This window comes from Dermacentor silvarum, chromosome 6, assembly GCF_013339745.2.
Source record: "Dermacentor silvarum isolate Dsil-2018 chromosome 6, BIME_Dsil_1.4, whole genome shotgun sequence".
In the NCBI taxonomy this organism is placed as follows: Eukaryota; Metazoa; Arthropoda; class Arachnida; order Ixodida; family Ixodidae; genus Dermacentor; species Dermacentor silvarum.
Window position 1 is genome coordinate 162974355 of NC_051159.1, and position 27138 is coordinate 163001492.

Consider the following 27138-nt stretch of genomic DNA (forward strand, 5'->3'; position numbering starts at 1 on the left):
TTTTGTATGCATGCATCGTTTTATCCACTCTGTGGATTGTGACTGAGCTCTCTAGAAAAGTTTAGAAGTGCCGTGACTGCCTACCGATATCGCTACTCTGATAAAGCTGCAGCGCACTGGCAAACAGCATGTGTCCCACTGCTCGCTATATCTTCTGCGCTCGTCCTTTATGAATAATTGAGTCGACATCAAAGCGTAGTGAGCGTCAAGCCTCTCCGTGCACGCTTAGTGATACGGTGCTGCGGCATATCTCATGTCTGAAACGCTATTGAATATTCTAGTTTTCTGTAAGACCCTTGTTAAGTCAGTACGCTAGCTTGAACATGGCCATTTAATCAATTCTGCAGCCTGTGTAAACAAAGCTGAGTGGCACCTAGGTGTTGACCAGGATCCTTAGACTTTAATGTATTCTTACATTACGTATGAAAGTATAATTCACTTATTCAAGCATAACGAAAGCTGAACGAAATTTATGAATGCGAGGGACATTGTTTATTTACATTCCACGCTTATATTGACAGCATTTAGCGGGAATACTTGGCAACATTTCTTTAAGCAAACAAATGCGTTCGAGTGCGGTATGATCCATCATGCCCCGTCTATCACGGTGGCCTCCTAGCCAAGGAAGAGGACTCGGAAGCGTGTTGCTCTTTAGCAACACGCTAAGTGTAGTTACGAAATACATGGGCGTTCCAGTTACTTTTGTGCTTAATGTATAAAACAGCATTTTGGTAAAAAAAGTCGTACAACAGTGCCTCTTTTCATCAAATTTGATGGCGCATATCTCTAAACTGGTATCATTCTGCAAATTCATTCCAAGTGGATACGCGTGACAAGCTCACCGGCTGCAGTTCGTAAATTGCAATATGTGTCGTGAAGTAATTAACTTCTTTCTGGGGTTTTCGTGCCAACACGTTCTGCTTATGAGGCACGCCGTAGTGGAAGGCTCGGGTTAATTTTTGACCACCTGGGGTTCTTTAACGTGCACTACAACGCAAGCACACGGGCGTTTTTTGCATTTCGCCTCCATCGAAATGCGGCCCGCCGCGGCTGGATTCGATCCCGCGATCTCGTGGTCAGCAGCCGCAAACGCCTTAGCTGGACTGAGCCGAAGTAATTTAACTAAGAAGTCAATTAGTGAATTTCTGTTACTTAATCGAATATGCGGTTCTACTTCTCGTGCTACTAATATCCACCTCATCGAATAACCCAGCTAAATGATAAGAATTATGTACCTACTACAGGCGATTTCTAAAAATGACCTAAACTTAAAATGGAACTCCCTGTATTTTAACATCCTTGCCCACTGTGGCATCGCTATACTGAACAAGACGCTGAGAAACCTCGAGTAACGCAGAAGAGCCAGTCCGAATCAATTATCCGAAATTTTAACCGCTTGCCACGCCGGTTGAAGATATGAAAACTAGCGGCAGTCGTAGGTACTATACATAGGCAAAAAAAAAATATTCACAACTTTCTTGACTTGTCTACAGCACTATTTTAACGGCGTAGCTGTTTAAGCGCTTGGTTAGGCCGCGTAGTGCGAGCAAAAAAGCTCGCTGAACTATGACGTCAAACGCGCGTTTGCCTAGCAACCACCTGGCAGAGCGGCGTGCGCTTCGCCTCCTCTCCGTGCCGTGCACATGTTGCTTTGAATAGGACGTTAAGGAGAGGGAAGGAGAGCATGCGCGTGGCGCGCTATACTCGGGAAAGAGAAAGAGAAAAATGAGAGCGAGAGAGAGAGAAGGGAATTGTAGCATCACAACGAGGCAACGCGCGGAGCTGCTGCCGACAACTTCCGCGTTTCTCCGCGTTCGCGCCGAACGCGCGTGGTGTCCGTGACTGCAGCCGGCGCCTCTGGCGGCGGCTCGGCAGGTTTCGGCTAGCAACGCCCCGGCAAGTGTGGAGGCGCAGCTTGGCCATGACGTCACCGGGAAGATAAAGCTCGGAGCCGCCGCGACGGCGGCAGAACTGTCGTTGACTCTGTGGCGAGTACATGTAGCCTTGACATGGGACGACCAAAGAAGATCCGGACACCCGAAGAAGAAGCTGCTCATCTTGAAGCGCGTCCAAGCGAAATCTGCGCGTCGGCGGCGAGCCGATTCGGAATACGGTGCCTAGCAGCACTTGACATTTCCTAGCAAAACTTAGCCAAGCCTAGTCAAACTGTAAGTAGCTAGGTTGATCACCAGCTCCGCTTGTTTACTCCAGCCTTGCACCACTAGTGCTAGCTGCCCACATATTTGTTGATCCAATGCATTAACAGGATCATTAGCTAAAGCTGGCGAGGCCATTCCCGAATGTTGCTTCCATGATTCCACATTTCGCTCGATAGCACTGACGCGCCCGGGCTACCTTGTCACGAAATAGTGGTCGGGTCGCAACGCAATTCGGAACGGGTCCATGTCCCTGGCGCAGTAGAAAGAGGTCGGCTGTCAGCTAGCTTGTCCAGTGTGAGCTAAGCCTCAAGCTATATGCGCTGCCACCCCGCAGACGTGACTCGTCCTCTTCGATTCCGGCACGGAGATGACCCATGTAGCAGACACTGGACACGCTGGAAGCACACTTGAACTGCGACACCAAACTTTTCACTGCTCGTATCCGTAACGTTCCGGTGCAATCACTCTTCTTTCAGAGCATGTCACGTAAGCACTCCGTTGGTCCGCAGGCAACGGAACAAGCTGTTTTAGGGGTGAAGCTCCTTAGGGTCGAGCCTTGTCCCTCGGCGTGCCATCGTAGCCACGCTAGTACTCGCCGCTCCCGCTAGAGGCGCAGCTGTGCTCTCTTTCTCTTTTAGATGCGAAGCATCTTATGCTCGGAGCTATGTCACTCCCTCCCTCCCTACCTCCCTACCTCCCTCCATCCATCCAACCGCCGTGCGTCCACACCCCTACTGCGCATGCGCATCATCCTCCCTCTCCTCTCCTCTCCTTGTCTCATCTCCTCTCCGCTCGGCATTCCTCCTCTCCTCTCCGACGCTCCTCTCCTCTCTGGATTGCGCAACGAACGGCAACACCTGCGGCTCCGCGCGCGATAATGCGAAGCAGCTTAGGTTAGAGGTGCGACGGTAGGTGACCCAGAGGCACGGCAACAGTCACCAACGCCGCGCGCGTTCGGTACGAACGCGGGCAAAACGCCGACGGCGTCGACAACAGTTCTGCGCGTTGCTGGTGCTACTGCATGTCCAAGTTTATACAGCTGATAAAACTACCTTGAGTCGACCCCATGCTGCTTCGCTACTACTCAGGGTTCCCCTACTGGAAGATGGTGTAATTTTTTCTCTCTCTGTTCCCGACGCCAGCGCTCTCTCTCTCACCTTCCCTCATCCCCCATCACAGACCGTGGCGGAGTCTTACTGGGAGACTCTTTTGACCTGCACTTCCCTCAAGACCAGTGCTGGATCATCTCCAGTGCTATGAGAAGGATTGCGCTCCAAAGGCTCTCCTTCGCTTTGTAAGGGTGCGTCCTCACAGTAAAGGAGCACCCAAGTGCCATGTAGGGGTCTTCGCCCCCAACATCAATGGCAATAAAAGTTTCTACCACCACCTCTCTCTCTCTCTCTCTCTCTCTCTCTCTCTCTCGTCCGTAGCTAAGGGCTCTGCGGTGCACAAGGGTGTTCGTTTCCGACGCGCGCTCTCTTTCTCTCTCGTCCGTAGCTCTGGTTTACCCGAATGCGTTCGTTTCTCTTTCTCTCTCGTTCCCGACGCGCTCTCTCTCTCTCTCTCTCTCTCTCGTCCGTAGCTATCATCTCATCATCATCATCATCAGCCTATATTTATGTCCACTGCAGGACGAAGGCCTCTCCCTGCGATCTCCAATTACCTCTGTCTTGCGCTAGCGTATTCCAACTTGCGCCTGCGAATTTCCTAACTTCATCATCCCACCTGGTTTTCTGCCGTCCTCGACTGCGCTTCCCTTCTCTTGGTATCCATTCTGTAGCCATAATGGTCCACCGGTTATCCCTCCTACGCATTACATGGCCTGCCCAGCTCCATTTCTTCCGCTTACCGTAGCTAGGGGCGCTGCGGTGCACAAGAGCGTTCATTCCCGACGCGCGCTCTCTTTCTCTCTCGCCCGTAGCTCTGGTTTAACCGAATGATCCCCCGGTGCTTCGCCCACTCATCATCATTCACGCCGTGAATATGCGGTGATTTTTCTTTAGCATCATCTGACCCGGCAATCTGCTCACTTGGCAGATGGACCAAATCTCTCGCTGTGCTGGGTGAGCTTACGCCCTGTGGAAAATCGTAACTTCTGCCTCGTCATCAGCCTTTGGCTCCAGCCGCACGAGAGCCCTCCGATTTCTCTCGATTTGCACTCCAGATTCCGTTCTGATGACGTAGGACCTTGGTCTCTTGGCGTTCCATAGGACAACGCCTGCTGCTTTACAGTCGTTCATCATCATCAGCAGCCTATAATTATGTCCACTGCAGGACAAACGCCTCTCCCTGTGCTCTCCAATCACCCCTGTCTTGCGCTAGCTTAGTCATCACCCCACCTAGTTTTCTGCCATCCTCGACTGTGCTTCCCTTCTCTTGGTATCCATTTTGTAACTCTAATGGTCCGCCGGTTATCCATCCTACGCATTACATGGCCTGCCCAGCTCCATTTCTTCCGCTTACTGTCAACTAGAATATCAGTTATCCCCGTTTGTTCTCTGATCCACACCGCTTTCTTCCTGTCTCTTAATTTTAGGCCTAACATTTCTCATTCCATCGCTCTTTGTGCGGTCCTTCACTTGTTCTTGAGCTCCTTTGTTAACCTCAAAGTTTCTGCACCATATGGTAACACCGTGTGGTATATGCAATGATCGTACACTTTTCTTTTCAACGAAAGTGGTAAGCTCCAAGTAAGGATTTGGCAATGCCTGCCGTATGCGCTCCAACCCAATTTTATTCTTCTGTAAATGTCTTTCTCATGATCAGGGCCCCCTTTGAGTAATTGACCTAGATAAACGTACTCCTTTACCGACTCTAGAGGCTGCACTGGCGACCCTGACTTCTTGTTCCCTGCTATTGAACATTATCTTTGTCTTCCGCATATTAATCTTCAACCCCGCTATTACACTTTCTCGGTTAAGGTCCTCAATCATTTGCTGTAATTCGTCCTCATTGTTGCTGAATAGGACAATGTCTTCTGCAAACCGAAGGTTGCTGAGATATTCGCCGTTGATCCTCACTCCTAAGCCTTCCCAGTCTAAGAGCTGAATACTTCTTCTAAGCATGCAGTGAATAGCATTGGAGAGATTGTGTCTCCTTGCCTGACCCCTTCCTTGATAGGTATCTTTCTACTTTTCTTATGGAGAACCAAGGTTGCTACTGGATCTCTACTGAATCAAATGCGTTTTCATAATCTGTGAAAGCAATATAGAGAGGTTGATTGTACTCCGCAGATTTCTCTATTACCTTATTTATGGTCATTCACCCACACACTATTCCCTGGCAGCAGGGTGGAATGTTGCGGGAGCATGACGGTGGTTGACGTTCCTCCTCTGTTTTTCCCTGCAAGCATGATCTTCGTCGTGAACCCTTTTCAGGCTGACGACCTTGGGCGAAAGCTTTATTGGGTGCAAGGGCATCGTAGTACGCTGTCGCCGGCCCATCAAGAGCTCGGCTGGAGCTTTCCCCAAAGGTCCAGGGGTGTCCCTGTAACCTAATAAGGCCGGGTATGGGTCCCGGGATTTCTGAATAAGATATTTTATCGTCTTAACCATCCTCTCCACCTCTCCGTTGACCTGCGGATATCTCGGGCTGGACGTGACATGTCGGAACCCATATTCCGGAGAAAAGGAGTGAAACTCTGACGAAAAAAAACTGTTCCATTGTCTGAAAACACTATTCCAGGAATACCACATGCCGTGCAAAGATGCTCTTAAGCTGGTTTACTACGTGGTCACTGGTAATCTCTGCAAGACGAGCAACTTTTGGATATCGTGACAGGTAATCAACAACGACCGGATAATCAGCACCCTTCTATTGGCAAAGATCAATGCCGACTTTCTGCCAATGCAGCATCGGGGTGCCGGACGAGGTGATTGGTTCTGCTGCCTGTTCGCGCGACGTACAGCACTTTCGGCAGTTTGTTACTAACTTTACTATACTCACCGACAACTTTCTGTGACAATGAAGGGAAAGCTACGGGCGTGTGGATGCTGCAAATGCGTTACCACGCTAAGAAGTCCGGCAGCGTTTGACAGTGCTTTTGGTTGTTCGGAATAGACGCTGAATCGACGCAGCTTCCACGTGCGACGGTTTCGCGTTAGCCCAGACGCGGAAGGGAAAAGCCGCAAAATAAGTAAACTTTCACACACAGTGGTGTGTCCTATTTTATATAACTGTTGCTAATAAGCTGTTTATGTTTCCTCTTCCCCAGCCTAAACCAACGTGGATTAAAATGCAGGACTCTTTTCAGAAGCGCTCTCATTTGGGCGCGCTTTGCCTCCGTAGCTTTTCCTTCATTGCCACAGAAAGTTGTCCGCGAGTATAGCTCACCACACCGACTCGCGCGCACGCACTCGACATTTAGCGATGCCCAGGGGACCATCATGTAGGTGACTCAAGACTTCGGCCTTTGGACACTGTGGTACGACGAAGCGCATTTATTTAATAAAAACCCCATTACAAACGGCGATTGTCACCCTATATTGAAAATATGGTTGCATACAGACTAGGAGAGATCGATATCATGGCCACCCGTTTCGACAGAAGCGAACCAAGGTTTGGCAGACGGTATCCTGTGCCTGACCCTGCTTCCCCTTCTCAAAGCCGTTAACTTCAGCCACGGTATCAACGCAGCCTTGTGCAAAGCGCTATACTTCGGATACAGACAATACTTGAGAATCTCGCTGGCTTGATCGGAGCGAAGCCTTTGACAAAGTGTCTGCCAAGACAAGGTTTTTGCCGGGCACGTACTCAACCTTGCACATGAAACGCATTAGCCTCATTCGGAAGCGCTGAATACGCGGAGGAAGCAAATCAAGTGGGCTTTGCCCAGCAGCGTTACGAGCGGTTTGTGGTCAGTCTCAAACTTTACTTAGAGTCCTCTGAGATACCCCTCAAACCTCTCCACTGCCCATATTAGGACTAGAGCTTCCTTCTCGATCTGTCCGTACCGAGACTCTGTTGGCGATAATGATCTGGAAGCAAACGCCACTCGACGGCGCTCACCATGACCTTGCTCTTGGGACAAGACCGCGCCGAGGACAAATGAAGAGGAAACAGCGAAAACTATTAACAGGTGCTTTGGGTCATAGTTTGCCATGCAACGATCAGAATATATCAATTCTTTGATGCCACTCGGAGCCTCTTCTCGAGGTTTACCCCATGTCCACTCGCAACTCTTTTGTATAAGTTCGCGCAGCGGAGCGCTTATCTGTCACAGATTAGGAATAAACCTGGCTAGGTGATTAGCCATTCCAACAAGTCAGCGCACACCGCGTACGTCGCGAGGTGGTTCTAGGTTTTTAATGGCATCCACCTTCTTTGGATTTGGTTTTATGCCTTCCTTATTGATATCCAAAATCAAAAAAGATGGCTGACTAATGGAGTAGCACACGAGGAATAAGGATTATAAGCAGGGATAAGGTGCCTCAGAAAGGCTGGCCAACGTTTCGATAGGAGGACCTATCTTCGTCAAAGGCGAAGATAGGTCCTCCTTTGACGAAAATAGGTCCTCCTATCGAAACGTTGGCCAGCCTTTCTGAGGCACCTTATCCCTGTTTATAATCCTTATTCCTTATTGATAACGCATCCCAGAAACGCTACTTCTGCGCCCCGAAGCAACAATTCGCTTTGTTTAACGTTACACCTTCTTTTTCCGCACTCCATCCAAAAAATGTGATACCAAAAGGCAGCCTTTGAAAGCAGTACCTTTCGTACGGCGTCATGAAAGTGGTTAACAGCTGACTCTCGCTGGACAGCTTAATATGGTAAAAGCATAATTCACGTCTAGCTTTAAAAATACTGTTGCGCCACTTAAAAACCCTAGCGTCTCACCCACAGTGGGCAGAACATAACGTTTTCTAAGTACATTTCGGTTTAGGTGCATCAAATCAACACAAGTTCCTACCGCTTCTGATGGCTTCTACACTTCTGATGGCTTCTACACCATTCTGAAGGCCCCTCTGCTTTTTTTTTTTTTTTAACACGAAAGTGTTTTATGCCGGGGTCCACCAAGACTTCACTGACGTATTTCCGTCACGGAAATACGTCACACGAACATACACGAACATAATACAAAGAAAGAAACCAGAAGAAAAAGTTCCACAAACATGCAAAATTTGGAAATCGAACCCACGACCTCTCGGTCCGCGATGATAGATCGCCGAGCGTTTAACCCATTGCGCCACAAACGCATTTGCAGAGAGCTACACAGACGCGCCTTATATATCTAACACTCCTCCGTGTACCCGCGCTCTTGCTCGGGGCGGTGCCGCCGCCTACGAGCAGAAAAGAGAAGTACTGCATTATGACACTAACGCGCACCGACAGTGAACGCTTCGGTGGTCTCAGCACTACGACGCCTCGATGCCAGCATTCGAAGGGACGCTGGCATCAAGAAGCACTACCAACGCGTTCTCGCAGAAGCACTACTAGTTGGCGTTCACCGTACTCAGCACAGCGGAGCGTGGCCTCCGCAATTAGCTCTGAAAATGTTTCTGAAGTTGATCGCGGAGGCTGCAATTACGACGCGCTGTACGCGCTGATTTGACTCGGTGACGATTCAGTTACGTGCTTTGTCTTGCGCGTTGTATTAGTGTGTCAGTTACGTGCTTCGTCTTTCGCGTTGTGCTAGCGTGTGCAGCGTAGTGCAGCTTCCATATGCACGACGGTTGCTCATGGTCATCGACGTTGTAGTCGTGATGGAGGAGACGTGCCACCAGGCGTCAGCGTGGGTGCATCAACGCCTAAGGGCGCTTTAGCCACAAAACACCAATAGACATTATATATCAATGTGCAATAAACATTACACTACTTCTGTGAAGACACGTTTCACTTTCGTGTTCTATACCGATTCCTATATAAGAGGGATCAACCACATTTTTTTTTTATTACGCCCTGTCTTTCCATGTCATCCAACTCAGCTTTACAGCATCTCTGATGGGAAGAGGAACGCAGCGTGCCACATGAACCCCATAGGGCACAGAGTTTGGCTTCAAGAGGATGTTATAGTTACCCGATAGTGTACCAAATCCCTGAAATAGCTGAGGTTACCGATGCTCCCAAGGTCCTGAAGAGGCAACGCCGTCTACAAATTTAACCACCCCGAGCCGTTCTGAGGCTTCTATACCAAGAATAACGGACCACCACGAAGCAGCGACAAATATACTGTGTGTTGCCAGTTCTTCCAGAGTCGGCCTAAGGCGGGAACACGCGTAGCGTATAGCTTCGTCAAGCGCTGCCACTGTTAGCGCGTAATTAGGACCAGCAGGACCGCGGGGTATGGTACGACGCAGAGGGCGGCCGACACGAGGCCCACTGAAGTCGACAGAAAATTCAAAATGGTGGCCCAAGCCCCAGGATGTTTGCTATTTCACCACGATGCTAAGCTCCTAGGCACATGCGTGGATACGCCCGACCATTTCTTTTCCGCTTGCATTGGTCTCTTCTCGAGCTACTTCACTGGCTGGCTAGTCGACGCGGCACCGTAATTACCGCGATCGGCGCGAATGGTGATGTAAAAAAAATTTAAGGACACTTTGTAAATTGCAAGATGTGTTCGCCGAAAGCCTGTGGCCATTCGACTGACTATGCCATGCCTTTTTTTATTTTGTTTTTGTGAATGACATTCCCAGTGTAATGGGCACAGGCTTTCGCCGAACACTCTTTGGAATTTACCAAAGTGTCCTTCAATTTTTCTTTTTTTACAGAGATTGACAAAGTGTGGTTTGAAGTAAACGATGGACTGTTTATTCATGAATTCTTTGTGTCCTTGCTTTAATGTCCCATGAATTCCTTCTGCTTGGCTGGGTGGACATCTACGATAGCTGCCTTGTGATCACTGAAATGTACTGATAAGTACTCGAGATCTTTAGTGGTTGGATATGTCTGGATATGCTATGCGCCGCTGTGCCATCACGTGATTGCTGAGAGAGTGTGAGGGGGATAGGCCACAGCTGGCACCGTTGCATGTCACTAGTATCCACACAATGCACATCTCGTAAATCACAGCGGCACATTCCAGTAAACATTAAGTTGATGGCTAAGGGGCCGGTTAAGTATACAAAGGGACAAGCTTCTCTTATCATCCATATCCTCGGAGTGGAAGGGCCGACGATTTTTTATCGCTAATAGGAATGGCTGCATGAAAGTGCTAGGGTAACAGTGCTGCGAGCGGTGTCTTCGGCTGCGAAGATCGCATCGACCTCTCGTTACGCCCCCGTCTAGTATTTTATGTACAAGGATAATTATTGTCGAAGTCATTCTGACGACTGTGCGATTGATCACTGTGCATGTAGGCGCTAGTGAAACGCTTGCCCATCGACTCCGCAAGGCAGTGAATACATTTTCGTGCTTTTTGAGAACGATTGATTTGTGCAAATGGCACAAATCAATGGTTCAACTGGTTCATGTGCGCGGCCCCGTCCGCACATATGAACGCATTCACCACGTCTTTCCTTGCTCTCTCTCAACTTTCTTACCACCTTTCCTTTTCTCACGGCATAAGGAAACCAACCAGACGATTTCTGGTTAACATCCCCGCCTTCTCCCTTTTTTTTTCTCCTCCTCCATTAGCACTACTTTGCTCTGGTAAAGTAATTATGTGTTCTGTCTAGAAGTGGACGACACTGTAACGAAAAATTCAGAACGCTCTGCGATCCAGCACCACCATGCAAATGTTCTGTAATTTTTCTGTGGCGCCTCATAGCCAGGCTCTTCATGGTAAAAAGTGCTGACTCGAAGAACATACAAATTATCACCTCTGATGTTTTGCAGAGCTGAACCACGATACACAGGTCATTTCAGCGAGTGAGAGTACACCAATGCAAGCAGACGCTTCTGTTCGTTGCCAATGTTTCTAGAAGAAGGTGGAGGTTCGTGGATGCAGTTTTTTTTTTTTTTTTTGTCTTCGTCAAAGGAAACTAAAGGCCCTGTTGCCAAAACGTCCCCTTTGTTCTTTCATGCAATCTATACAGGTTTCTACTTTCTATATGTCACCGCTAAATTGGATCAATAGAAGTAAGACATACACGACAAATGCAAATGTTAAGGCGTTTCTTTATTATTTGACATGGCTACTGGACATTTTTCTTTGCCAGTACCTCTAAACACTACACTCTTGGAACATCCAAAGTATGTACATTAGTAATGTCAGCAGGATGTGAACGCTACTACACTTTCACGTGGCCGACGCGAGTGCTTTCATTCTGGCGTCCCTCATTCAACAAAACGCCTGCAAAAAAATAGAAAACAATACACAAGAATAGAAGTGTGCACAAAACAAACACTGAATAAGCAAAGCACAAAGGCAATGCACAACAAAGCAGATCCTAGTTTTACAGAGAAACAAAACACACCAATCAATGACTAAACAAATTTGTTTGAACACCACCCTTAAGTCGAAGACTTACAAGCAGGTAATCTGTAATGACGACTTGCACAAAAAAAGAATTTACAGTAGCACAAACAGACAGGTACAACTTTTCGTAAAGGTGCAAAAGGAGAACAGTAACGAGTGGGGTACGTAAATTGAACGAGACATTCGAGAGCAAGGCCCGTACATAAACGCCCCAAGGTTTAATAATTAGTGCGTTGTTTTGAAAGTGAACACAAACAAACAGCAAATGACCCACTCATTATTTGGCAATGCACTGCTGCCTATGACTCAGTTATGCATTACGATGATGACATTGGCCGATGATAGTGATGGAACTCATGTAATGGCACAATGTTCCTGCCTTAACGGACACACAGTCTTGATGAGGGTCAACAACGTCACGAAGCGACGCCAGACGTTGCTTGAAAATAAAGGCCGTGGCTAATTGCCATTCTATATTTGTTTCGCTTTGTTTCAAGTGAAACATTCAGCTGAACCTCTTGTCTGTCTTTTTTATTTGCTTTGGACAGATTAGAGAAGCTGTCGAAAAATTGACAGGTTCTAGAGAATTTTTTTAAACTTCATGTAAAAATTAATTCCAAAAATACGCAAAACAAATGAAGAGACATTTTTTTCTGTGACTTTTCTTGTACAGGACCTGTTTGCGAAACATATGAATTGTGCTTGTGCAGCTAACCTCAAATATAGGCAAATATATTTTATGTTAGCTTTTGCTAATGAAAACAAAAATTATTTTTGGTAGTTTTTCTGCACAAGTAGAGCTACGTGGTAATCTTCAATTAAATGACCAATACTCGGCGTCCTGTTTAGTAGCACCTTCGGACATGACTTCGTGACACAGGTGGTCGTCGGCCAAGATGAATGTAGCGAGGGCGGGCTAAAAGCCATTGTTTTGTGCGTTGACAAATTGGCGGGATTGTGAATCGCGGCGTCTAATGTGCCAAGAACATTCTCAGTTAAAGGATGGAGTTCAGAGCTCACATAAATAGTGCTCCTTGTTCAACAGTCAGCAAAAGCTACAACGTCACACGCCCACACGACTGCTCGTTGGAAAACGTCAGACTATTGTACAGCACTTTCTCAAGAAAGCCCAAATATCTATGAATGCTTCCACACGACTTTGTGATTACAGTGGTGTCGATTTACAAATGAATGGTCAGACAGAGAATTTAACAGGAGTACTTAAGCATACGTGTCATACGCAATACCCAATGTTGGGCATTTTTTCATTCGCTTACGTCATGAGTCTCAGCAACGATTCAAACAAAACATCCTTGCTGTTTTCTCTAGCTTAAGGAATGCTGTCAATAAGCTTTCTTTTTTTATTGTGCTTTCATTAGTCAGTCCACTACCAAACTATAAGCCATACACCAAGGCCTTTCAAAGCAACCAATGTCTGCTTAGCACAACGATTCACCTTTGATCTTCGTCATTCAAACACTTGTGAAACGCACACATGCTCTCATTTCGGCACCACCGGACCAATTTAAATGTAGTTTGTTGCATTTACTAAAATCGGAAATCTACCAACTTTTTATAATAGGTTCTTTCATTTAGGCTCACCATAAATGTTTCTTGCGAAAGTTGCCAGAAATCGAAAATTTCCAGGAAAGTAAAGCAAGAAACATAAAGTAGATTTTACACTTCTAAATAAAAACAGGTACCCCCACTGTGAACTGTACCAATCAGGTTGGGAAAGGCGCACAAAGTTTATTTATGACACGTCGCTCTCAATTATGCCACTAATTTGTCCACTAGATCCTAGCAACCCTGACTTCAACAAAAATATTAATTCAAATGAACTGCAAAATTTTATGTCACATTTTTATGATCCCGACATTTTAGCACAATCCGTTTAGATAATTGTGATCGTTTCGACATGAAGTTATTGGTTAGTAAAAGGCGCGGGTTCATTTCTTAAAATTAATTTCCACAAGTTCTTGCAAATTGTGAGACCCTAACCGAAATCCATGATTCTAATTGTCTGTTCACATTTAACCTTTTGGTCAGTTAAGGGCGCTCGTCTGTCACATGGCTGGCACCTTTACCATTCAGGTGTAAAATCAAATTGTTAAATGGAAGAAACCAAGTTTTCTTTTTTGGCTACGGTTTGTAGTGAGCAAACATGACAAGAAGAGAACTGCACTGAACAGTAAACAGACGGTACAAAAACTATATGAAATATGAAAATCTCGTTTCTGACTTTCTAGTGCGCACTAGTTGGTCAAAATTGAAGCACATGTTATAATTATAGCGTCCTCCTCACAGGTGCAGTTTGAGCCCACTGTCGTTCGCCATTGAACAAATCCACAAAATTTCAGTTTGCAAAACTTATTTCTGTGTAGATATAAACCTCCTCTAAATGCAACGTATTTCGGAGAAACCAGTTACGCGATAGCCCATGAAGCGAATATCTTAATTTGGCACATGTGGCTTTTTAGAGAAGTCGTAATTGTTCGCGAGCTGCCAAACCTGACACTGCAAGTTTCAGGTTTACCAACTACTTCAGCTCTCTGTCGTTCCAAGCACCTCGTCGCCACATTGCTCAGTACCGCATCAATAAAACAACGCCGTGTAGCACCGCAACACTTTGAATCCAATACGTTAACGCTTTCGAGCAAACCGTGGACTATTCATAGTGACATTAAACATTGTCATCGAACAGATGTCCATCGACATCACTGTCCTCAGCAAACCCTTCATAACAACCTTGAGCAGAGTTCGGCTCACGTCCTAGTGTGCATTTCGTGCCTAATACGCGTAAATTTCGGTAGAAACTAAAGATAGTGCGCAAGGAAGAGCACGCAAGTCATACAAATTAAATTCACATATTCATGGAAACGTTTTTACGTCGTACCCTAAATTTCACGGCTGTGTAAAAATATAAAAGAAGTAAAGAAAAAAAACGATAACTGCTAAACAAGTTGGTGAGTGATAGTCAATGTTATTCAGTTCGGCATCGTTTGTTTTACAAAACTGTACAAGATCTCGCCTACAGTTTGTACAGGGGCGGGGACGCATATGACTGTATTTTAGACGAAAATACACATAAACAACGAAAAGTAATGCTATTCTGCGTGTCACATGACGCGATAGCGTAGTGAAGCCGCGCAGAACTTTATAGGTATGAAACAAGAGTAGTTGAGACCATGAAGTGCCCCTGAATAGAATCTAAGGGACGAGTTCACAAAGCGTTTCTTTCAGGAGAACTGTCTGTCATTTCCCAGCCTCCATTCTATAGCACGAACTGCTTAGTGAATACGTTGTAAGAGCTCGAATAATATGTTTTCATGTTGCCCGTCATTAATAGGCGGCCTTCTCTGTCGTTATATTACGATTGGAATCATGAATGGCCGGCGCATGTTCTTAGCAACGTTTCTGTTATGAACTGCTGGAATGATACCGTCACGGCAACATGGTGTGCTTAATTCGGTCAGCAGTGAATATTTTACAAGAGACAGTTAAGTAAGATAGTTTCCCAAGAGATTAATTTTTAGATTTTAAACCGCGATATGATTATGAGACACGCCGTAGTGGGACCCTCCGCATTAATTTCGACCACTTGGGTTTGTTTGCCATGCAACGAATGCATGGTAAATGGGCGTTTTACAGCGAAGCTCCATACGCCTACCCCGGAAAATTTTCTGCGTCCATGCGTGTACATTGCCGTGTCGACAAATAAATATTTTTTTTTTCTGAAGAGCTAGTGCAATCTTGAGTTTCCGCGTAACAGAATTATGTTTTCTCGTATGTTCAATTTACAATCCGATGCTATCATGTCTGCAGGTTGTGCGTAAGTCGTACTTCACAAATTTTATGATGCACGTTACACTGAAAAAAAATGAATTAGTTCAATAACGCACTTGCGCCAGGCGGAGGGTCTACTAGAATTCTCCATATGCTGCACTCCGGCACACTTGCGCGCGCGTGACGAACGTGTGCACACGATGTATCTGTCCTTGATGAGTGGGCGCTCTGTCCGTTGCATCGGTCGCGTAGAGTGTGCTGCGACCGTAATGGACATCAGGGCAAGACTTTAAAAATTAGTGGTTGCGTGTAGTGGTTGCGTGGTTGTAGTGGTTGCGCTTGTGTGACGTCGGCAACAGCTTCGTGGTACATCCACTCTCACAGGGTGGAATTGAGGCGGAATTTTTTTTTTTTTTTTTTTACATTTCGCCCCCCATCGAAACCAAGAACTTGTATAGCTCGATGACTTGACGCATGAAGCGCATGCCTTTGATCTTTTCATATGTACCCTGTTCTTCTAATTTATGTACTTTACATTATGCATTGCAAAATTAAACATTTTTTAAGCCAATGCGTCGTCAACTGGTATAATAGGAGCAACATGAAAGGTGAGTGGAACTTGAACAACTTAGCGGACGACAGCCGATCACTCAGTGGGTTGAGAAACATGCTCCCTCAAAATTTTCTGTCAGCACAAACGAATCGATTGGATTTTCTGATATTCGAAGCATACTCGGAGAGGTCTGAGTGCACAGCCTCATATGTTAAAAGGCTTACGAAAATGGAGCAGTTTTGTCGGCAGTTACACGAGTAACCATTGTTAACTGGAAAATGTTAGTTGCCTTTTGAAGACAACTAAATGCGCGCCTGCAATAGTGAATTTACAAGCTGATGGAACATTTGTTCTTTTTTCGGTGTATATGTTGGTTTGGAGTAATAAGCTGGGAATTAAATGTCGACTGAGCCTAGCAGTTGCCGCTGGAAAATGGCATCATTTAGAGAATATTTTAACGGGACTCCGGGATCACAATATTCAGCAAACTTCTGCTTTCAGTTCTTTGTTAACTGTTTTGCCTGTGTGGCAATAACAAATTTCTCAGAAAGTAACACACACAAGTTTAGTTTTCGTGGCGTCTAGAATGAAATTTGAAGCAAGGAGTGCATTTACAGCAATTCAAGGATCTCATTTCGATAAAGAACCACGAAAATGACAACTGATATGTAAATATTTATTCCCACGCTCGTGAAGTAGGCGACCGGCTAAACATGTTATGTTGTTCAACCTGTCGACGTTGTGTTGATACTGATAACAGAATTACTTTTACCCACCACAGTACAGTTTTGCGATCTCTTCCGAAAGGAGCTAGGTGACTGTCCTTCATGATGAAAGCTATGACGTGAATGGTAAGCAAGAACAGCACAAAACACTTATTGTAGAAATCTCACATTTCATATAAGTACAATATAGCTGCCTCGGTTGTGACGCAGTGATACGTATTCACCGCGTTAAAGGACGTGTATAAACAAAACAGATATACGAACGACCAGCGCACTTAGAATCGTAACGCACTGAATGAAAACAAAATAGTACAATTCGGGAACAAAGCTATTCATAATTACTTGCACACACACTCACATGAACCGACTTATCCTATGTCTTATTAAAAAGCTTGAGTTTGTTGACAACGATAGCGCAAGAAATTCGAGCGAGAAAAAAAATATTGGCGAATTATTCGCTTATTTGACTATGCATAAACGAACATATGACACAAAAGTGCGTTATAAGTAGAAAATTATTTAGCGGAAATTTATAAACCATCACGGGTGTCTCGTGGAAGGTTCCAACGCTAAACTGATCAATTGAGCATGTGACATCCCTGATAGTTCGCATGCACCGCGAATTATGCAAGACGTTAGGCGTAGAATTAATTCAGCGCATTTATTTTTCCTTCTGGCTTCTCGGGGCACTGCAGCACAGCCTAATTGAATGTACTTGCCTTTTCTGCACTCGGTAATTGAAAACCTTTATTGCGCAGTTGTTTCAGCATGAGTGTCATAGGGGCATCGTTTATCAAATCCTTTCATTGGCATTTTTTCCCACGGCTTCTTTTTGATCGGCGGATCAGTCAACAGTTAAAACAAATTTTCTTAACCTGGTACAAGTGTAGTTGACGCTATCGCCGCACTGGCACGCCTTTCTCTCAGGTCTTTCAAAACACCGACCTGCGAGAACTTATGCTGGGATCCTACACGCACACCTATATAACTTGGAGCAGGATTTACCATCAGAGTTCATGATTCATATCACTAGCGCGATATAAACGGGACAAAAAGGAAAGATGCAGACACCACGAACGCAAACACCGCAACCGTTCGCGGTGTCTACATCTATTTGTGCCACGTTTACGTTGCGCTAGTAGCATGATTTGCGAACCTAGCAGTGAACTAGCCCGTGTGACAGCAATACTTTCAGAGTTCCCGCTTTCCTCCTCTCTTCTCAGACATGGTCGGCACGCGCATGCGCCCTCAGGAACGGTATTTCTCTCGATGCGCCGGGAGTCACCGAAAACAAAGATCGGTGGCTCGAAGCGCAGCTTCGGCAGAAAAAAAAGGGGGGGCAGCGAATCGCGCGTGCGTGATCAGAAGGAAAGCCTGAGCGTCGCCCGAGAGTAAGCGGCTGCGAGAACCACGCCAAGCATAGGTAACGTGCAGGAGCAGCAGCGACCAGCGCCCAGCAACGCCGGCGGCCCGGCGGCAGAACGGTCCAGGAAGGACGTGTCTCCGTCCACGGCCTGCTTCAGCGGCAGCTGGTTGGCCGTCCGGGCGTCGAACTCGCCCGATATGGACCCTGCAAACGCCAAGCAAAGCGCGCAGCTTACGATTTGCTCGAGGGGTGCGCCAATCCCTGCATCCCGTTCCAAGGCCTAGCGGAGAGTACTTTAGAATCGTAACGTTCCATTCGGTTTTCATTATTATCGCCCTTCGTCATTGGCTCGTACAAGACTCGAACGCCGCCGCGTCACCGTACAACGTTACAAAATATGGGCCCTGGGACCGCATAACGCAATTTTCCTTTTTCATATGTCGCTTTTTTTTTTTTACTTAGGTCATCGCCTGGCATGACGCCACGCCTACGTTATCAACTCGTTGTAATGGGTAATAAGGAAACAATACACTCTGTGGAAAATAGTCTTTACGTAATAAGGCCCTTGATGTCTGCACTTATGACGGTCCCAGGCATGCCGAGTGCCACGTTGCCGCAAATAACTAAAGTTTCATGACGTGCTCATTACAACAGGGCCGCGATTTTGTAGCAATGCCTTATGACTTATTCTACACTAGTCTTATGATCCACCGCTCACGGCCGGCTGATCCCGTTGATAACGCGAGCGGACCGTCGCTCCAACCACTGGCAAAGCGCGATGAGCGCGAAACGGCATTACTACCGGAAAGGCATCGCTACAAAATAGACAATTTTAGCAGAGCGCCGCTTACGCTCCGCTCCGCTCAGATTTCACGCTGGGAGATACTGCCGGGAACTGCGTAGATTTCGCATTTGATAAGCGCGTCTTGCCGAGACGCGAGCGACGCGCTATCAACTCGGCTGCAAAACGACGAAGACGCCAAGTAGGCACGCTGTCACGCTCCGCTCAGTCGGCTTTGTAGCGGAGCGAGGGATGCGGTCTTTGTTCCGGTGCCGGTATGAGCATTGTGCGCAAGCGCAATAGCATTTCCGCTAAGCGGTTGTGTGGCATTTGCTAGCATATGCCGTTCTGAGCGGAGCGGACAGCAAGCGTTCAGCTAAAACACTCTAATACCGGCCCTGCCGAGAACGGTCCTATATTTGCAGCTGGAATTCCGGTATATATTGGCGCAAACTTTGGCCGGCTTGTGCGGCAACTCGAACATCGAACGACCGGCACAATAAACACAGGGCAACTGTCCCTTCCACTCCGGTCGTATCGGGTAAGCGGTGTTGACTCTATACTTAAATGTTACTTTCTAACCTGGGCTTAAATCAATCGCATTATACAGTGCTACGCTGAGAATATGTACTAATTAAGAAAAGAAAACAAAGAACCTTTATACGGCCAAAATATTTAATGAGATTGACGAATAATTACACAACATAAAAGCTAAAGTAGCAATGTTAAAAGCGTTATAAAAACAGTATGCCGCGGCAACTAGCGAATCACTTTACAGCTATTGCTTCATATTAATTGTGATTTATTGCTTATGTGGCATTGCTTATGTTAGTACGCGTTTCTATATTTTATTTGCTTACATGCAACACAGCATTATACTTCAGGATTTGTATCAAGAAACTAGAATATTGCGTATATGAAAGTGTTCTTGCGTTTCTATTCCTTTCTTTTAGGCGTTACTTTAAATATCCCATAATAAAAATAAGAATAACAGTGTCAAGTTGACTTCCAGGTGAACCAACAAGGATGATCTCAACTATACATGAACATGTATGAGGACTGCACATGAACATGTATGTATGTATGTATGTATGTATGTATGTATGTATGTATGTATGTATGTATGTATGTATGTATGTATGTGTGTGTGTGTGCTGCATGCTATGTATGTATGTATGTATGTATGTATGTATGTATGTATGTATGTATGTATGTATGTATGTATGTATGTATGTATGCATGTATGTATGTATGTATGTATGCATGCATGCATGTATGTATGTATGTATGTATGTGTGTACTTAGTTTATGTATGTGTATGTATGTATATATGTATGTATTCATTCATTCATTCATTCATTCATTCATTCATTCATTCATTCATTCATTATAGCCTGCCACCAATGCAATGCGAAATTAAAATAAGCGAAGCGACGTAGCAGAGAAGTCAGTCGGGAAAGCAAGCAAGAATGATAAACATGGCAGGAAGCAGACAGCCAAAGCAGTACTGCATGTAAATTATAACTTCAGTACTCAAAACAAATACAGCACGATAGCTGCTACTAAAATCAGCGCCCTTTATCGATGAGCACAGCGCCATGATATGCGCATGAATTATTGAGCATCAGAACGGACATTATTCCTGCTTAGTAAAAATGCACATATATGAAATGTGTTATTTGGGACGATACTCTTGGTTGATGGTCACGAAATTATTTGGTTCCTCAATAAATTACGAATATGAGCGATCCTACAACGTATTTGCATGCGATGTGAGCGCATAGCAGACGTAAAAAGAATGCATAACCATGAATTGTCCGCAGCGTGTGCACTCAGGGAAAAAAGATAAGAAATGCTTTGCCATCAGATAAATATTGCTCTGGTGTCTGCATCTGCTTGCGTAGCGCAGTTTCATGTATTATTTACTAGACCCTCAGCAAGTACCTTTTGTTTTTAAATCTTTTTTCGTTTCTTAAAAATGTCCACAGTGATGTGCCCCTCTTTACTAACCAACAGGTTAATGGCGTGGTCTTTTATTTCTCTCTCACTCTTCTCCCGTGGTGATGTGCGTTCTATTCAGTGCAGGCGAAGATGAGTCAATTGAATCAGTGGATGCTCATTAATGAAAAGTTCTGGCTTTATATTCACATAAATGTTGCTAACGCGCTTTTAGCCATTAGTGGTGGAACGCAGTGGGCCGTAATAAAAAAGCATTTTCGCTTGTTCCTGCACCTTCATCCAATCATTTTATTTTAAGGTTATCTCCAACAGCGTGGTGGTGACGGGCAAGATAGAATATTAGATAGTACATTGTGCTAGAATACCTAAACGTGTCACGCAACTCGAGCGGCACTTACAACAGAGTATGCTCGAAGACGTGGACTAAGCGACACGGTTGCAACGAACCATGAAAACGTGAGCCGGTTTCAAAATGCTGTACGAGAGGCTTACCTTTCTTGAGCGTGAACAGGTCGTCTCTGTACTGAACCTTGAGAAACGTGGTGAGTTCCACTTCAAACACTTTGTTGGGGTCGTTTGGAATCTCCGGCGGGATGGAGCGCCTCCTTCGACCGTAGCCGTACTGATCGTTGCCACACTGGAACCTGGTGAAGAAGATAGTTCAAATTGGCCATCTTGCACTTAATTAGGTTTATTGATTATGCCAGCAACAGTCAACAAGCGTATGCAGCTAAGGAATGCTCGAAGATTCATTAAAAAAAGCGAGAACTAGTATTGTTCGTGCCCAATGAACTGAAGAGACCGAGTAAACTAAATGGGCTCGATCACCATAAAAGTGTAAGCTGGAGCAATACTCAGCAAACAGAAACTTCTTCCCAGCTAGTACCATAAAGGTACAGCCGGAAGAGAAGTTCCGCAGTTGAAGAAAATTTCACTCTGGCCAGGCGATTGAAACCGAAACCACTGCCTTTAGGCGAAATGCCCTTTGTGAGCAGGTTTCGTTTGCAGCTTCGTCTTATTTCCCGGTGGTTGACATTATTTTTCGCAAAGAGGGTAAAACTTGAAAAAGAGAGGTGCACAGGGATGTCTCTTACGCCTTTGCATTCCTTGATGCACACGTTGACGGTGCCAACAAAGAGCACGTAGTTCGACTCGGGGAACTTGAAGGCCCTGAACTTGGCTGAAAGCGTGTCACCACCGTCGAGAGTCTCGAAGTTGCCGAAAATGTATGGGTCGATGGAGCACCTGAAACACGACCAAACCGTAAAATCATTATCATCATCATCATAATTTTTTTCAAGTTCACTACAGAAAGAACGGCTCTACCACACTGACACAGTACCCGTGTACTGTGTCAGCCGACTCCATTAACCACTCCGTCAACCAACTGCAACCTCTTTGCACTCCAAAGTATCGTCTTACCGACCGCACTAAATGTTCCTCAGTGTTAACACCTTGAGATACAACATGTACGACGCTATGGACTAGTGCCGCCTGTGCGTCACACTCTACGAAGGCACTCTACAAAGGCAACTTTTATTTGAGGCACTGGTCTCAACGAGATACTTTAATTATATATCCTGTGGTATATGTGTGTTAAGTGTCGTGTGCCCCGGGTGTATCATTTCATTTATCATCGCATTCACCTGGAGTAGCATGATAGGCGTTCCGAGTGGCAAACCTCTGCAGTTTTCATAAAGCGCCACTTAATTATCTGCCGTCCTCGACTGCCTTTTCATTCCTTTGAAAATGTTCTCTTAATGCAAGAAACCACTGGTTATCTGTTCTACGGATTACATGACCTGCCAATTCTCCCTCTTAATCTCAATTAGAACATGAAACCCAGGCTTCAACGAAAGCTCGTTTGGTCAGGGATTATCCTGGCGCAGAATGCAAAAATACGGATACCAACCCCGTAAAAACAGTAATATGTCAAAAGAAAAAAACAACTAACAAGTGACAATTCGGCTGCCGTACTGGATCATTCTTCACAATGGCGACAGCAGGCAACCTAAGCAGTAAGAAAGCTGGCGTGGACAACGCCAGTAGGCAATCGGCAGATTACCGTCACTGATATTAAGAGATATTAAGAGTCTGCGCATTCGTTTGAATATGCAATTATTCCTCATGAAGGTGCGCTATCCGTTAACGTTTAGTGCCGATAATGCGTGCATTCTCCCGGTCAATATTACACCCAGTGAATTCTGTGGAGCTTAAAAATTAGTAACTGATATTCAAGTTCTATGCTTCCTTCTTGTCTGCTTATGTTATATTTACTATAGGTCCCGTTCCATAGCTCGTTGAACAATACTTAATTTCTTCTCCAGCTATCGTTCGGTATCTTTCAAGGCGGAAATATAAGATGTCTGAAATGTATACAGATATTCGCCTGCTTTTTCACTTTCTTGCATAGAATATTTCCGTGGTGTAGGGGCTAAAAAGTATGGATCCTACCCGCGAAATAGGGTGCACAGCTAAAAATGTCTGCGTTCATAAAACTAAATTCATACAGCTATATTATGTGGCCGGAATCAAGGGTACAATATGCCAGTAAAATTACCGCGAATGCACCATCCCATAGAGAAGATTCCGTAATTACCTTTCAGATACAGGATTTGCTGCTTACGTGCACTGCAAGTTCGGTGCAACAGTCATTTGTCACAAAGCTGCCATGAAACCTAAAAGTTGGCGATATCTCTTTTCGCAACCTTGGGATAAACGACTGTGAGAATTAAACAAGGCGCGACGAATCACATCATACAAAAAAAGTTTTAAATGGGAGGTTGGAATAGACGAATTTTGCATTTCACACGGAATCGTCGTTTTCACTGAAACTACAACTAATGAGTAATTAATGGTGCAAGCAGCCTAATTAAGCGAGAACATTTGTGTCCGGCTTTCTTACCTTCTTGTCGTTGTTTTATGTGACCAGTATCGTTAATTTTGTTTCTGTCTATTAGACAATAATTTGATTCATTCGACTAGATGAGATATCAGCGAACGTTTAACTTCTAATCCAAAAGATCAAGTTTACGCTGCATCGAAATGATAGAAATCTTTCTCTGGCTTGCACGTCTCCCGCGGTATCCGATTATGCATGGTCGATCTGCCACTTCTAATTACGCTCATAAATGTGCTCAAGAATTCGTATTGGGGCAATAGCGTTTGTTATTCCTTTTGTTACGCTGTCAGCGCCATATATTCTTTTTTTTCGGTCTCAAATTGTTTGCCTCGATATATCGCGAAATGAAAACACGTATCGAGCTGCGCTCAAATTTCGCATTAGGAATTATCGTAATCATTGGACACTTTTGTTTCGTAAACATGTCGCTCACAATTCTAACGAGTGCATACTTCGCGATTTTGGCGCTAATTTTGGCCCCGTCAATTGATCTCATTACGAAGTGCCAAAGATGAAAACTACAAGACCAACCTTTAAGTCTCAAATTTATCGACATTGGAGTGTGCAATGCCTTCTAAAAAGCAAAGCCTCGGTGGTTTGACTATGACGTCATCAAGGACGGTTGAGCCTCTCTATACAAGCCGTTATTTTTAAAACACATGTGTCGCACGTTTCCTCGTCTGCTGTGAATAAGCTCTTACGCATGACATCCACGACACAAATACAAAATATTTCATTCTCTTAAAGGACATGTTCTCGCATGTAAGAAACCTGAGCGGTTAAGAAAAATTTCACGGCTGGCCAGTTTAAAGCATCACATTAAAGTGGCATTTATTAGCAAAACTCATCTGTGTTTCGGAGTCAAGACGAGCTATATCAAGTCCTATTATTCAGGACAAGCCTTTACATTATCTCGGCTTTAATCAGTGATTGAATGCTGATTAAGTGTTCCCTCTACACTGCGTCCATCCTCTGCAAGGCTAGATAAGCTATAATATGGAGACTATTTGAAAGAAAAAATAACACAAATAATGTCTATTCTAAGAACATAAACGCCTATGGGACACCAATGTCGAAAGTGTGCGTCAGACCACGGAATATTTGCCGCAGTGAACGTCACCGATGTAACCAAACTGCTCTGGATCTCGGGGGCTTTGCTTACCCATTCATGACGATCACTTCTTCCTGCTTGTTGGCACTGTCTGTGACTTTCAGGTAACTGGTCAGGATGCCATAGGTGCCTGCAGAAATATCAGAGGAATAATACTCGTCTAGAAAAAGTCGGTGTTACAGAAGCAAACGAGTTGGTTTTTGCTTTGGTTTTTACTGGTATCTAATTCAAAAAGAGCTTGGGCGTCTTTAACGGTGCTAGCTAGTCCTCTTCGCAGGGAAAGCAAAACCAAATGCAGGATAACATTGAAGCAGCCAAGTATCAGGAACATTTGCGAAGTTCCGCACGAGAGTAAAGAAGTCACAGATTCAGTAAGCGTAAACACAAACGCGTTCGAAAACACGCATATCATTTGAGAGTTCTCAAAGTGAGGCGGCCTACGAGTCTGCACATTATCTACATAAAAAGACACAAGCAACACCTAAAATCAGAAACGGATTATTTTCTGCTTGGTGGCTTCTTCTACTGCAACTCCTTCCCCGAAATTCACAAAAGTATGAACGCGAGAAGATTTTGTTGTTAAACAGACTACCATGACTTAGGGAAATGTTTTTAGTATGAACATGCTTTAACGTTTCAGTTGATCTTAAAAACTGGCCATATTTGCACCATTTCGATGTAGAAAACATGGGTGACCGTCTCGGTCACTGGACTGTGCTTTCGGTGCTGGCGCCTGTAGAGATACTTCTTGTGTGCTTATGACGCGTTTGTATGTATTTAATGCTTGTTGATATTTTTTCTTGCTTTTGCTTTTCTTAATCCTGCCTGAGTAAAGAATATGTGGCTCTAACAAACCCTATATTACTATTTTATTGCGATAGCAATTATATGGACACTACAACGCGGATTTCTGCCGTCGGCGTCGCCGTCGCCATGAGGTTCCGTATGACGTCAACGGCGATGAAATCGTCGCCGCGCTCCGGACGCTGCATGTGCGAGTAAAAGGGTGCGAGAGACGCGCGCATTCGCGGGGAGCGAACGCACGTCAGAGAGCACAGGCGCGTTCTGCGCCGCGCTCCCTGAAGGGCTGCGTCTCTTTCCTCCGTTACGATGACCATATATAGAGAGCAAACGCGACTTCTTCCGTGGCGCGAAATGCCGTGGAGGGACGGGAGGGAGGGAGGGGAGGCGACGTTTAGCTGCGGCACCAAATGCGTATTTATATAAAAAAGTTGTCGCAGTTTCACCTGAAAGGCGAAGCATCAATTGCGATAGCAAATTTGTAGAGAGCTATACGGAGTAATGATAGTAGCTTTATCAGCTGTATAAACTTGGACATGCAGCAGCACCGGCAACACGCGCAACTGTTGTCGACGCCGTCGGCGTTTTGCCCGCGTTCGCACAAAATGCGTGCGGCGTTGGTGACTGTTGCCGGAGCCTCTGATATAAATAGGCACTTGGTGCTGCAGCTAAACGTCGCTTCTCTTCCCTCCCCCTCCCCCGCACGGCCTTTCGTGCGTCCGAAGAAGGCGCGTTTGCTCTACATATATGGTGATTGTAAAGGAGGAAAGAGGCGCCTACTTCTGCAGCCCTTAACGCACGGCGCAGAACGCGCGTTTGTTCTCCGCCGTGGGTTCTATCGATAAGTGGTTCTTGAGGGAAAGGGAAAGGTTGGCGCTATCTTCTGCAGCCCTTGAGGGAGCACGGCTCAGCGCCAAGTGGGTTCACTCCCCGTGAAAGCGTGCGTCCCTCGCGCCCTTTCACTCGCACATACAGCGTTCGGCGGCGCGCGGCGACGATTTCATCTCCATTGACGTCATACGGAACCTCACGGCGACGGCGACGCCGACGGCAGAAATCTGCTTTGGAGTGTCCATATAATTGCTATCGCAATAAAACGATGCGAGGCAAGAAGGTGGTAAAGACTTCCGACGCTGCTCGCGAGTGTCACGTTCTGATCTCGCCGAAAACCTCCGAGCCGCCCCCTGAGGCACCAGCAACAGTCACCAACGCCGCGCGCGTTCGGTGCGAACGCGGGCAAACCGCCGACGGCGTCGACGACAGTTCTGCACGTTGCTGGTGCTGCTGCATGTCCAAGTTTATAGAGCTGATAAAACTACTATCCTTATTCTGTATAGCTCTCTGCTAATTTGCTATCGCAATTGATGCTTCGCCTTTCGGGTGAAACTGCGACAATTTTTTTACATCTAAAATAAAAAGAAAAGTAGCAAACGATCATTTGAAATTGAGCACGACAAACGAATTTTAGAAAACGTCCACAACATGCCATTTGCCTGCCATCAGTGTTTACACTAGCATTTGGCGTATAAATGTGGACTTGTTGGCAGCGGCGGCGGCTGCGGCTACTAGGGGCATAAATGCTTCACTGTTTGTCTAAATAGCCACAGAAACACTGACTTGTTACCACCCATATAGTG

General features: G+C 45.6%; 1 protein-coding gene across 4 annotated transcripts in view; it reads right to left on the reverse strand.

Annotated features, from left to right (window-relative positions):
- Nucleotides 1-27138, reverse strand: part of LOC119457005 (uncharacterized) — a 251339-nt gene that overhangs the window by 17769 nt on the left and 206432 nt on the right. For 2 of the 4 annotated variants that reach the window (XM_049669731.1, XM_049669734.1), the window contains exons 6-7: nucleotides 24752-24830; nucleotides 21782-21932 (exon numbers count right to left, since the gene is read on the reverse strand). The exons of 1 other annotated variant lie outside the window; for it this stretch is intronic. In XM_049669731.1, coding sequence (XP_049525688.1) covers nucleotides 21782-21932; nucleotides 24752-24830 — 230 coding nt within the window. The remainder of the gene's footprint in view (nucleotides 1-21781; nucleotides 21933-24751; nucleotides 24831-27138) is intronic. One more of the 4 variants, XM_049669733.1, reaches the window with a different exon arrangement.